General features: G+C 41.8%; 1 protein-coding gene across 1 annotated transcript in view; it reads right to left on the reverse strand.

Annotated features, from left to right (window-relative positions):
* ELP3 (elongator acetyltransferase complex subunit 3) overlaps window positions 1-12,103 on the reverse strand; it is a 238,366-nt gene that overhangs the window by 166,208 nt on the left and 60,055 nt on the right. Inside the window, exon 7 of the mRNA XM_082251144.1 lies at window positions 9,544-9,698. Within this exon, the coding sequence (XP_082107270.1) occupies window positions 9,544-9,698 (155 nt within the window). The remainder of the gene's footprint in view (window positions 1-9,543; window positions 9,699-12,103) is intronic.

Below are 12,103 nucleotides of genomic sequence, written 5' to 3' on the forward strand. Positions count from 1 at the left end.
ATATTCATACTGTATGTTTCATTCAATAGGAAGAGATTAACCTTCCATGCCAGGTCGTTGATTGGTACAGACGATGATGTTTGCCAAAAGACACAGCGATCGGATGGGTCATCTCTCCCTAGAGCACAGCTCAGGACGGAACCCCTCATTGAATCGGATCCCTCTTCAGGAATCAAGCTGCGAGACGCCCCAGATTCTTGTTGACGGAGAGGAAGATTTGTTTCAACAGATCTTTGTGCATTTGATCCAAAGAAATCCATTGAGAGGAATCGCACTACCTCCTGTTTTCAGTTGAAGGAGATGTGAGAATGGTGCATTGCACATGTGAGCAAAACCTCAGTCTAGGTGTATGACACTCTAGACCATGCTGAAACCATTCATTATCCAACCAACATCCTAGGTTGAATGTCCAAACCGATTTCTCTGATTCCTGATTGCAAACATTGTTTTACTGCGCTTTGAATGGTAATTGCCAATGCCATTGCAGCAGTTAATTTCTGTCTACATCAAGACTTTACAAGCTGATGTTGCAGATTTCAAGGAACATTTGAGTTTCTTTACTAGGAGATCAGAATTCAAAGAGACTAACAAGGAACAGTTTGTGACATAGCTAACGCTAAGCAAAGTCGCTACGAACTGACATTTTGAACTGATTTTTTTTCTCATTTATTTTTTACCGCTTTACTTAAAAGTTATGAACAATTCCCAATATGAACTATTCTCTTACAAAAAGAGAACAAGACATTTTTTTTTTACTACTCCTTAAAAGGCTTTCTTTCCAGATAGGCCTAAGTTGCTTACTTGTCTACTGGGAAGAAAGGGGGGGATATGTCGGGACTATTGGGGGGTTGATTCAAATAATAATAGGCAAAAAGAAAAATGATTTTAAAAGCCATGTATTTCATATTATGCATAAGAGACTCTGAACAGGATGGCGTCCATCTTGTTTTCAGGGTGAAACAAAGTTCATATATACTTGTTAAACAAAATGTCTCTCACAGGCTTACAAAGGGTCTATGGTTTCAACAGAGATCTTTGTATTTCTATGTAATCGTAAATAAGATCCCTTTTGACATCTCGATCAGATAAAACTTAGTCAGTCTGACGCTATGTTAAGGGGGATATCTCAGTCTGTCTATAAGTATATAACAATGGACAATACCCCAGTATATTCTAGCAGACATTTAAAGATGAACCATATAAGTTTTTATAGATACATTATCATATGTGAGAAGATATTAGCCATAATTATGTCATTATATTATGTAAGGCATATACATATATATTTAGGAATGTTATATCACATTTTGGGTTTATATTCTCAGTAATAATCTTACTTAGAATTCTTTTTCTAATAAGTGTAAGGACATATGTATCTCGTCACTAGTTGCCTCATTTCGGAGAAGTCTAGTCTAAGTGCTCAAGGTGTTGTAAATCCTACAGGCCAGACATCTTAATTGACAGTGTAAGACATGGTCAAAGAAGTAATGGCTATTCACTAGCCAGAGGTCAGAGAGGTCATCAGATAAGGACATGGTGGTAATTAAGTTGAATACAAAATCTAATGAACGGTACAACACTGCCCTCTGGAGACAAAATACCAGGTGCAGTCTTGAGATAATTTCAGATTTCCATATAAAAATATAATTATTGGAATGGCATTACTTGCCCAGGTGAATTATGGAGATACAGGTGGACATTTATGTATGTGCTGGGAGTCTAGACAAAGTTTTATATGTGTTATATGATTAATCTTGCATATAGAGAAATCATCATTTAACTTTATTATCCAAGTATGGGGTTAATTATCAAAAGGGGTGTGTCTCTGACCTCACTAGTTTAGGTATAGAATATCCCGACCAATTGGGATAATGTTTCATCCCTCTGGGTTTTACTTATGGTAATTTTTATAGCTCTTTGTTCTTACCATATAAAAGACCAACCCAGATATGAGATAGACATGACACTTTACACTACTGACAACACACCTCACACTTACATCACACACGCTAATACATTACTCGATAGACTCATTCAGACATACTCTATCTTGATCCACATCATTCATCTGAAACTTGGAGGAAACTCCTCCCTCACTGGCATCCATCTTAGGACTCTGGTAACACCATCTTAAGTGTGGTAATTATGCCTTGCTGTATTATTTGATTTTATTCAACAATTGTTTATTCTTTCCTTATATGTTTTATATTGCATATTTAAGGGTAATGAGATTACAATCCCAGCCGTATAAGCCATGGTATATTTTTCTCTAAAAAGCTGATTTTTGTTTTTATACATTTTTATTAATATCAGATTCAGTGCATTATTTGCAATTTTAAGTCTTCCGTTTTGCAGGGCTTATTCTCATTCCTTCTGCAGTGGAATGACTTTGGGCCCTGTGATTCGCAGACCGTTGTAGTCTGTTTATATAGAACATTAATTTATGGCTTATACTATAACTGGGAAGAAATGGTAATCTTGCTTTCGTTTTGGTTTCACTTTGTTTCACTTTGTTTCAGTTTCACTTTCATTATTGAGCTAAACATCACATTGCATTGATTGTTTGAAGTTAGTATTTTTTATGTAGAAGTTATCTTTTTGTGTCATTTCTTGTTTGATCATATATCGTGTTTGCATGTCTTGAGAATAAATATTTTTATATATATTCCACGCTGTAGACTGTACTCACTAAGATTGGTATATGCTTTTAAAAAGAAATTAATCAATTAAAAAGAATTCACGACATTGATTTATGGCAATAGGTGAAGACTCTCCTTTTTCACAGATCTTTGCTTATTAACCATAAATAAATACACTGCTATATTCAGAGCAGTATAAATATTCTGACATAAGTACGAGCGCGAGATATTTATTATTAAATATTCTTACAATACATTGTTCAATAACTGCACAAATATCATGGGACATAAAAAGAAAAAAACTCCAACTACCACTATTGTATTCTCCAGGGTCTTGATTATAGAAAATATATAATGTTTTTTATTTGTTTTTTTTTTTTGGGGGGGGGGGGTTGTTAGCGGTAGTTGTAAAGCAATTTCTATAAAGAAATAAAATTGGAGATTTGAATGTGTGTGAAAGAATTACAAAAATGTCACCATTGATGGACAAGTGGCTCATGTCTGTTTGCCTATAGCTTTTATAGATGATCATTATTATCATCAATAATAATAATAAAACAATAATAATAAATTGTATTATTACTAATTTGAATTGTATTTTATTTTTAAAATTATTATTAAAATAAAAAATTATAATAATAATAATAAATATTAAAATAAAATGAAAGTTCATAACACAATAATGTTATTTTTTATGCAATAATAATAATAATAATAATAATAATAATAATAAAAAAGAAAGAGCTAACATGAGCGTGCCATCATCCCAAAAATAGTCAAAAAAGAAAAGAAGGGCTCAGCTGTTTTCCAACTAAGGCCTTCTTTTCTTTTTTAATAATAATATTTTTTATTTTATTTGGTTTTGTTTTTTTATTATAATTATTTTTTTAAATAATTTATATTACTATTATAAATAATATAAACAAAAATAATAAAATATAATATAAATAATTATAAAAAATGTATATATCTTACTTTATTTGGCAATAACTTTGTCCTTACTGAAAATAAACAGGTCCATAGTGGGGGTGTACGGGGAAGCTAATGTGGTTACCAAGCCAAGTCAATGCGAGGACAAATTTATTTTTATTTTACAGTAGATTACAATCATGGTTGGCTTTCTTTTTTGTTGAGTATTTGTTTGCGGATAAACAACGTGGAACCAGAATGCAATTTCTGTGCTAAGTGACAAATCTGATCTCTTAGTTTTATACCTAGAAATGAAACAACTTACAACATAACAAGGAAATGTTAACGCATTCAATGACGAGAGAGACAGAGATGGCTATCTCACCAGGCAATCAGCAACAATAACCTTTCAAAAAAGCACAGTGAAAAAAAAAAAAAGAAAAAAAAACACTATTATAAGACAATCCAAAAGATGAGCATCAACTCAGGATGTCTCCACTGAGAGCATTGCACGATTTTCCTGCATTTAAATATGCCTCAAAATCCATACAGGCAACACAGACATTAAAGTGAAAGTCTAGTTTTTATTAAAATAAATAAAAAGTGGATACTCAGGGCTTGTAAAAAAATAAATAAAATAAATGAAAAAATACAGCTTTAACTGCAAAGATTAAATAAAGAGCTGTCCCCCGCAGTAATACTTTTCCGCCACTAGATGCCCTCAGTCCTCCAGGCTGAAGGATGCCCAGAGTTATCCAACCCTACTCCTTTGGAGCGGAGGCTGTCATGGACCCGCCCTCCGGGGGGGATGCATCATCATACTGATCTCCCAGTGTCGGAGCATATAAAGACATGTCATTACATCGACGCCCTTCTGGGCCGCAGTAAGGACCGCCCACCGCTGAAAGGGTGTTCTTGGAACCCTTTTTGGTTACCAGTTTCTAATGTAGTTAAGGAAACCCCAAACACACCCACTGCAGTCTTCTTGCCGTCAAATCGTAAACAAAACTTCACACATGAAAAGTTCCTCAGAGCCAATCAGAAGCAAACCTTGGAAGGCTGAATGCAATGGTTTATAAAAACAGAGTGAGGAAGTTACCCAGCACAAGCTTTGGGAAAGTGGACGGATCCACTCCACATGTGAGGAGCTCGCTGGAATCTGGCTGCAGGGGATAACACTGAGGTTAGAGGACAGTAAAACAAATGGACAACGTTTTCTGGAGAGCATATGCCCCGAGGACTGGGCTTAGACTAAGCAAAGACTGAGGCACTGCAGGAGATTATGCTCTGTCCTCTGCTGGTTATAAAAAGTACTACACCAGAAAAGAACTTGCCTCTGACCACTGCTTATAGAAGTGTCTATTTAATAAAGACAAAAGGCACTACTGGATGCTTATACACAGCTCTGTCTCCTCTGAGCTCTGAGAACCTCCCTACACTAGCATTCACTATGGACCAAACTAGAAAGCCTCCCTACACAATGGCCCAACCCTGAGAGCTTCTGTACACAAGTGTTCACTACGGACCTCCCCTAAGAGCATCTGTACACTATGGCCCAAGCCTCCCTACGCTAGCGTTCACTATGGACCAATCCTAAGAGCCTCTGTACACTAGCATTCACTATGGACTAACCCTAAGACCTCTATACACTAGCGTTCACTTATGGGTGAACCCAGAGAACCTCTGTACATTAGCTTTCACTATGGCCCAACCTAGAGCACCTCTGTGCACTAGCATTCACTATGGACCTACCCTAAGTGCCTCTGTACACTAGCATTCACTATGGACATACCCTAAGTGCCTCTGTACACTAGCATTCACTGTCGACCTACCCTGAGTGCCTCTGCACACTAGCATTCCCTGTGGACCTACCCTGAGTGCCTCTGTACACTAGCATTCACTGTGGACCTACCCTGAGTGCCTCTGCACACTAGCATTCACTATGGACCTACCCTGAGAGCCTCTGTACACTATGGCCCAAGCCTCCCTCTGTTAGGGTTCACTATAGACCAATCCTAAGAGCCTCTGTGCACCAGCATTCACTATGGAGCTACCCTGAGCACCTCTGTACACTAGCATTCACTATGGACCTACTCTGAGACCCTTTGTACACTATGGCCAAAGCCTCCCTATGCTAGCGTTCACTATGGACCAATCCTAAGAGCCTCTGTACACTAGCATTCACTATGGCCCAACCTTTGAGATCCTCCCTACACTATGGCCCAACCCCGAGAGCCTCCCTACACTATAGCCAACCCCGAGAGCCTCCCTACACTATGGCCCAATCCTGAGAGCCTCTGTATACTAGCATTGACTATGGACCAACCCTAAGACCTCCTTACACTAGTGTTCACTTATGGGTGAACCCAGAGAACCTCTGTACACTAGCTTTCACTATAGCCCAACCTAGAGCACCTCTGAGCACTAGCATTCACTATGGACCTACCCTAAGTGCCTCTGTACACTAGCATTCACTGTGGACCTACCCCGAGTGCCTGTGCACACTAGCATTCACTATGGACCTACCCTGAGTATCTCTGTACACTAGCATTCACTGTGGACCTACCCTGAGTGCCTCTGCACACTAGCATTCACTATGGACCTACCCTGAGTATCTCTGTACACTAGCATTCACTATGGACCTACCCTGAGAGTCTCTGTACACTATGGCCCAAGCCTCCCTCTGTTAACGTTCACTATAGACCAATCCTAAGAGCCTCTGTACACTAGCATTCACTATGGACCTACCCTAAGTGCCTCTGTACACTAGCATTCACTGCGGACCTACCCTGAGTGCCTCTGCACACTAGCATTCACTGTGGACCTACCCTGAGTGCCTCTGCACACTAGCATTCACTATGGACTTACCCTGAGTGCCTCTGCACACTAGCATTCACTGTGGACCTACCCTGAGTGCCTCTGTACACTACCATTCACTGTGGACCTAACCTAAGTGCCTCTGCACACTAGCATTCACTATGGACCTACCCTGAGTATCTCTGTACACTACCATTCACTGTGGACCTAACCTAAGTGCCTCTGCACACTAGCATTCACTATGGACCTACCCTGAGTATCTCTGTACACTAGCATTCACTATGGACCTACCCTGAGTGCCTCTGCACACTAGCATTCACTGTGGACCTACCCTGAGTGCCTCTGTACACTAGCATTCACTATGGACCTACCCTAAGTGCCTCTGTACACTAGCATTCACTGTGGACCTAACCTAAGTGCCTCTGCACACTAGCATTCACTATGGACCTACCCTAAGTGCCTCTGCACACTACCATTCACTGTGGACCTACCCTGAGTGCCTCTGTACACTAGCATTCACTATGGACCTACCCTGAGTGCCTCTGTACACTAGCATTCACTATGGACCTACCCTAAGTGCCTCTGTACACTAGCATTCACTGTGGACCTAACCTAAGTGCCTCTGCACACTAGCATTCACTATGGACCTACCCTAAGTGCCTCTGCACACTACCATTCACTGTGGACCTACCCTGAGTGCCTCTGTACACTAGCATTCACTATGGACCTACCCTGAGTGCCTCTGTACACTAGCATTCACTATGGACCTACCCTAAGTGCCTCTGTACACTAGCATTCACTGTGGACCTAACCTAAGTGCCTCTGCACACTAGCATTCACTATGGACCTACCCTAAGTGCCTCTGCACACTACCATTCACTGTGGACCTACCCTGAGTGCCTCTGTACACTAGCATTCACTATGGACCTACCCTGAGTGCCTCTGTACACTAGCATTCACTATGGACCTACCCTAAGTGCCTCTGCACACTACCATTCACTGTGGACCTACCCTAAGTGCCTCTGTACACTAGCATTCACTATTTAGAACAAAAAGAGATGTTCATTGTAGGTTGGGCATATCATCATCCCTATATTCGTGTACTATTAAGGAGGTATTTTATCCCCTGGGACTATAAGGGCAGCCACTAAGTTTCTGAAATTGGTAAAAACATATTTTTTTGGTTCGAACAGTTAGTAAAAAACAGCAATTAAAAGATATTTGCGGTTTACAAATGAGACATCCACTTGGTAATATTACATTGTCAATAATAGGTGCATATTATCATAAATTATTGTCTAAGCAGTAAATAGTATGAGAAGCATAAGTAAACCTTTATGCCAATCACCAATCTACAAAGAGGCCAGCACTGTACCGCGGGAAGCAGAGTAATTGTCACAGAGCCTGAGATCTGGGTACCAACTCCTCATAGCAGGCCCCCGGGTTACGCAGCAAGCAAAAACAGTATGTGTAGGATACTTTTAGCCTAATAGGTCATCAGTTGGATACGTTTTCCACAAGGAGAGCTTCACTTTTATTGAGGGGGGGGGGGGTAAAGAGAGGAAGGGAAGAGGAAAGGGGAGAGAAAATTAGAGGGGAGAGAGTAGAGAGTGAGGGTTAAAATTGACAAGAAAAAAAAGGAGGAAAGGAAAGGGCTAAGGAGAGCTGAGGAGAGGAGAGGGAGAAGGAGGGAGAAGGAGAGAGAAGAGAGAGAAAACAGGAGGAGTAGGAGGTGGGAAGAGGCATGGAGAAGAAGGGGCAAGAGGGGAGAGAGGAGGGAATAGAGGAGAAGCGAGAGAGGGGACAGAGGAGAGAAGTAAAAGACCGGAGGAGAAGGAAAAGAGAGAAAATGAGATAAACAGATAAGAGAATAGACAGGATAGAAGGGGAAGGAGGGGGTGAGAAAAGAGTAAAGAAAGGGAAAAGGGATTGGGGGGGGTAGAGGAAAGGAGAGAGGAAAGAAGGAAAATAGGGAAAGAGGAGAGGAGAGAAGAAGGGGGGCAGAGAGGAAAGAAGGGGGGGGCGGAGGGGAAAGAAGGAAAAGGGGGAGGGGGAGGGAGAGGAAAGGAGAGGAGGTGGGTGAGGGCAGAGTAAAGGAGAGGGGAGAAAAGAGAAGAAGGAGGATAATAAAGAAGGGTGAGAAAAGAAAGAGTAAAGAAGGGAAAAAGAAAGAGGGGGTTGGGGAGAGGAAGGAACAGAAAAAGGGAGGAAAGGAGAATGAAAAGATAGGAATGAAGGGAAAGAGGGGGGGGCGGAGAGGAAAGGAAACAGGGAGGGATAAGAGGGGAGAAAACAGAAGGGAAAGAATGGGGGGTGGAAGGGAAAGAAGGGGGGCGGAGAGGAAAGTAGGTGGGTGAGAGCAGAGTAAAGGAGAGGGCAGAAAATAGAAAAGGGGGAAGAGGAGACCGGAAAGAAGGGTGGGAAAAGAAAATGTAAAGAAGAGGAAAAGAGAGGGGGGTGGAGAGAGGAAAGAACAGAATGAGGTGGAGAGGAGAATGAAAAGAAAGGAATGAAGGGAAAGAAGGGGGCGGAGAGGTAAGGAAACAGGGAGGGGGGAGAGAAGAGAAGAGAAGAGAAAGAAGGGGGGGGGGCGGAAGGGAAAGAAGGAAAAGGGGGAGGAGAGGAAAGGAGAGAAAAGGAGAGGAGGTGAGTGAGAGCAGAGTAAAGGAGAGAGGAGAAAAAAAGAGAAGAGGGGGAAGAGGAGACAGGAAAGAAGGGTGAGAAAAGAAAGAGTAAAGAAGGGAATAAGAGAGAGGGGGTGGAGAGAGGAAAGAACAGAAAGAGGAGGAGAGGAGCATGAAAAGAAATTAATGGGGGGGGGGTTGGATAGGAGAGAAGGAAGAGAGAACCGGAGAGGAGAGAAGAAGAGGAGAAGAGGAAGAGAGGAGAAAAAAGAAAAGGAAAGGGGGAAAAGAGGAGGAGAGGAGAAGAGAGAAAAAGGAAAGGGGGAAAGAAGGGAGGAGGTAGCACAGATGGGGCATAGGGGGGAAGGGGTGGTGGAGCAGAAAACAAAGAAAGGAAAGAAGGAAAAGGGGGGGTGGGGGAGAAAAGAAAAAGAAGGGAAAAAAAGAGGTAGGGTGGGGGAGAGGGAAAGGGAGAGGACTAAATAAAAAGAAAAAAAATATATAAAAAAGGAAATAAAACATATAGAACTCAGGCAATGTTCACTCGGTCTTACCGCACAGCCTCGGATACATTGTTGGAAGTGTGCCCAGACAGGGCGTCGTGGAGGTTTCGGATGAAGTAGTCTCTGTAGTCCTCAGGCAGGGCCATGAACGTCCCCCCCATCACAATGAACTCCACCTTGTCCACACTGTGCCCCAGTTGCTTGAGCTGTTGGTAGACAAGAGTAGGAAATGGTCTTAAAATGTCCACACAGGGATGGGCAGTATCCCCAATACATCCCATAATATAACTATTATTATACCAGTGCAATTATTATGGTAATATCACCAATTTAGTGGTTTTTTTCCTTCTTCATCAATCCAGTAATCTGATTTTTAAGATGTGTTAAGGATGTCCAGACACATTTCAATGTATTCATCATTACTTTGATGGTTGTAATTATTTTTACTTTTTATGGGATATTTCAGCCCTGATGAAAGGAGCATAGCCCTTGAAACATGTTGGATTTTGTATACAATTTCCATTTAGAATAAAAACTATTTTTTGAATGGAATTACAGTGCGGCGCTCTAATACTAGATTTACCAACCTTCTCCCGGGTCTGGAGTCTTCTTTACTCAACCATTGATCAGTCACAAAGGACACAAGTCTTGAGCATGCGCAGTGGAGTTACGTTAAACTGCCACCCAGCTCTTACATATTTTAGGACTGAAAACTTGGGATTACAGTCAGTGTACAATTAATAAAACAAATACAAATTTACAGCCACTAGATGGAGCTAAAGAGCATACTTTTGTTATGACAGTCAGCGCCATCTAGTGAGTATAATGTGGTATTTTTCGCATTCACACATTCAAACTGCTGAGAATTCATTCGATTTGGCCCAATTAATTTCTTATGCTACTCACCTCCATCAAATGGTTGTAATGTGGAGTTTCTCACTTTCCCACATTCAAACTGCTTAGAATATAGCCAGAGAACATTACATTTTGCCCCTCCATCTACTTATTTCCTATGCTCCTCAGCTCTACCTGGTGGCCATAATGAGGTATTTCTCACATTTACACAGCTGAGAATGTAGGCAGAGAATGTTCACTTTTGCCCTACTATTTTCTTATTTCTTAAATGGGTTGTAAACATTTGATTTTTTTTTTTTTTTTATAACATACATGCCTATACTTACCTGGTCTATGCAATGGTTTTGCACAGAGAAGCCCTGATCCTCTTCTTTTGGGGTGCCCCACTGGCCCCCCAGGCCCCTCCTCTTCATCGGGTGCCCCTACAAAAAGCCGCTTTTCATGGAGGGCACCCGTGCGGGCTCGCTCCCGAGTCCCGCTGCTGCGTCCATTGACACAGACAGCGGGACTTGGCCCTACTCCCAACCTCACTCCCGTGTCACAGCTTTCGACTGACAGCAGCGGAAGCCAATGAGGAGTGTGGCAGCGGCTGGAGCCACTGCACTTGTGCACGTCGCTGGATCTGATTGGGCTCCGGTAAGAAAAGGGGGGGGGGGTCTGGGAGGGTGCTGCAGCACAGAAGGTTTTTCGCCTTAAATTGGTAGTATACTCCGCTTTTTAACTTTTACCTACAGGTCAGCCTATAATAAGGCCTAAAATAAGGCTTACCTGTAGGTAAAATTAAGATCTCCTAAACCTGCACGGTTTAGGAGATATTCACCCTGCATGCAGCCGCTGACACCAGCGCCGCATGCTCTCTGAAGGGCCGGTGGACCTTCAGAGCTCCTTGCCCGAAAGTGAACTCCCGCGCACATGCATGGGAGTGACGTCATCGCGGCTCCGGCCACTCACAGCACCAGAGCCGCCGAACCCGGAAAAGACGCCGAGCGAAGATGTCGGCTGCCTCACCGGTGTCCTGGCGACCTTGCCGTGGCTTCGTTCTAAGGTAAGTATTTCATAATGTGCTAGTATGCGATGCATACTAGCTCATTTTGCCATTGTCCTGCAGGGTTTGTTTTTTTGTTTTTTGAGGATACAACAGAGTTAATGCATAGAATGCATCAAGGTGAAAAACCACCACTTTGAGCTCCTCATGTGCGTAAAACCACTTTAAGCTCCTTAGTGAAAAACCTTAACCACTTTAAGCCCCTCAGCTCCATCTAGTGACCATAAAGTAGTATTTCTTATTCATTAAAAATGGTCTATAAAATTCCATTGTTTGTCAGCTATATTCTCTGCAATTCAAATGTGTGCATGTGGAAACACCAATTTATGGCCACTAGATGGAGTTAAAGGGGCATATTTTTCTTTCAATTGTCAGCACCATCCAGTGGTCATAATGTGGTATTTCACGCATTCACACTTCTGAGCTGCTGAGAATTTCGCTGGAGAATATCAAGTTTTGCCCCATTTTTTTTATTTCATGTGCTCCTCTAGCTCTATCTAGTGGTCATAATGCAGTATTTTCTCACATTCACACACTCAAACTGTTGAGAATACCAGAGAATATTCAATTTTGCCACCTGTTTACTTATTTCCAATGCTCTTCAGCTCCATGTGGCCATAATGCAGGATTTCTCTCACACATGAGCTACAGAGAATATAGCTAGAGAGCGTTCAATTCTGTCCCATTATTTACTTATTTCTTATACTCCTC

This window comes from Pelophylax lessonae, assembly GCF_965119305.1.
Source record: "Pelophylax lessonae genome assembly, chromosome: 3".
In the NCBI taxonomy this organism is placed as follows: Eukaryota; Metazoa; Chordata; class Amphibia; order Anura; family Ranidae; genus Pelophylax; species Pelophylax lessonae.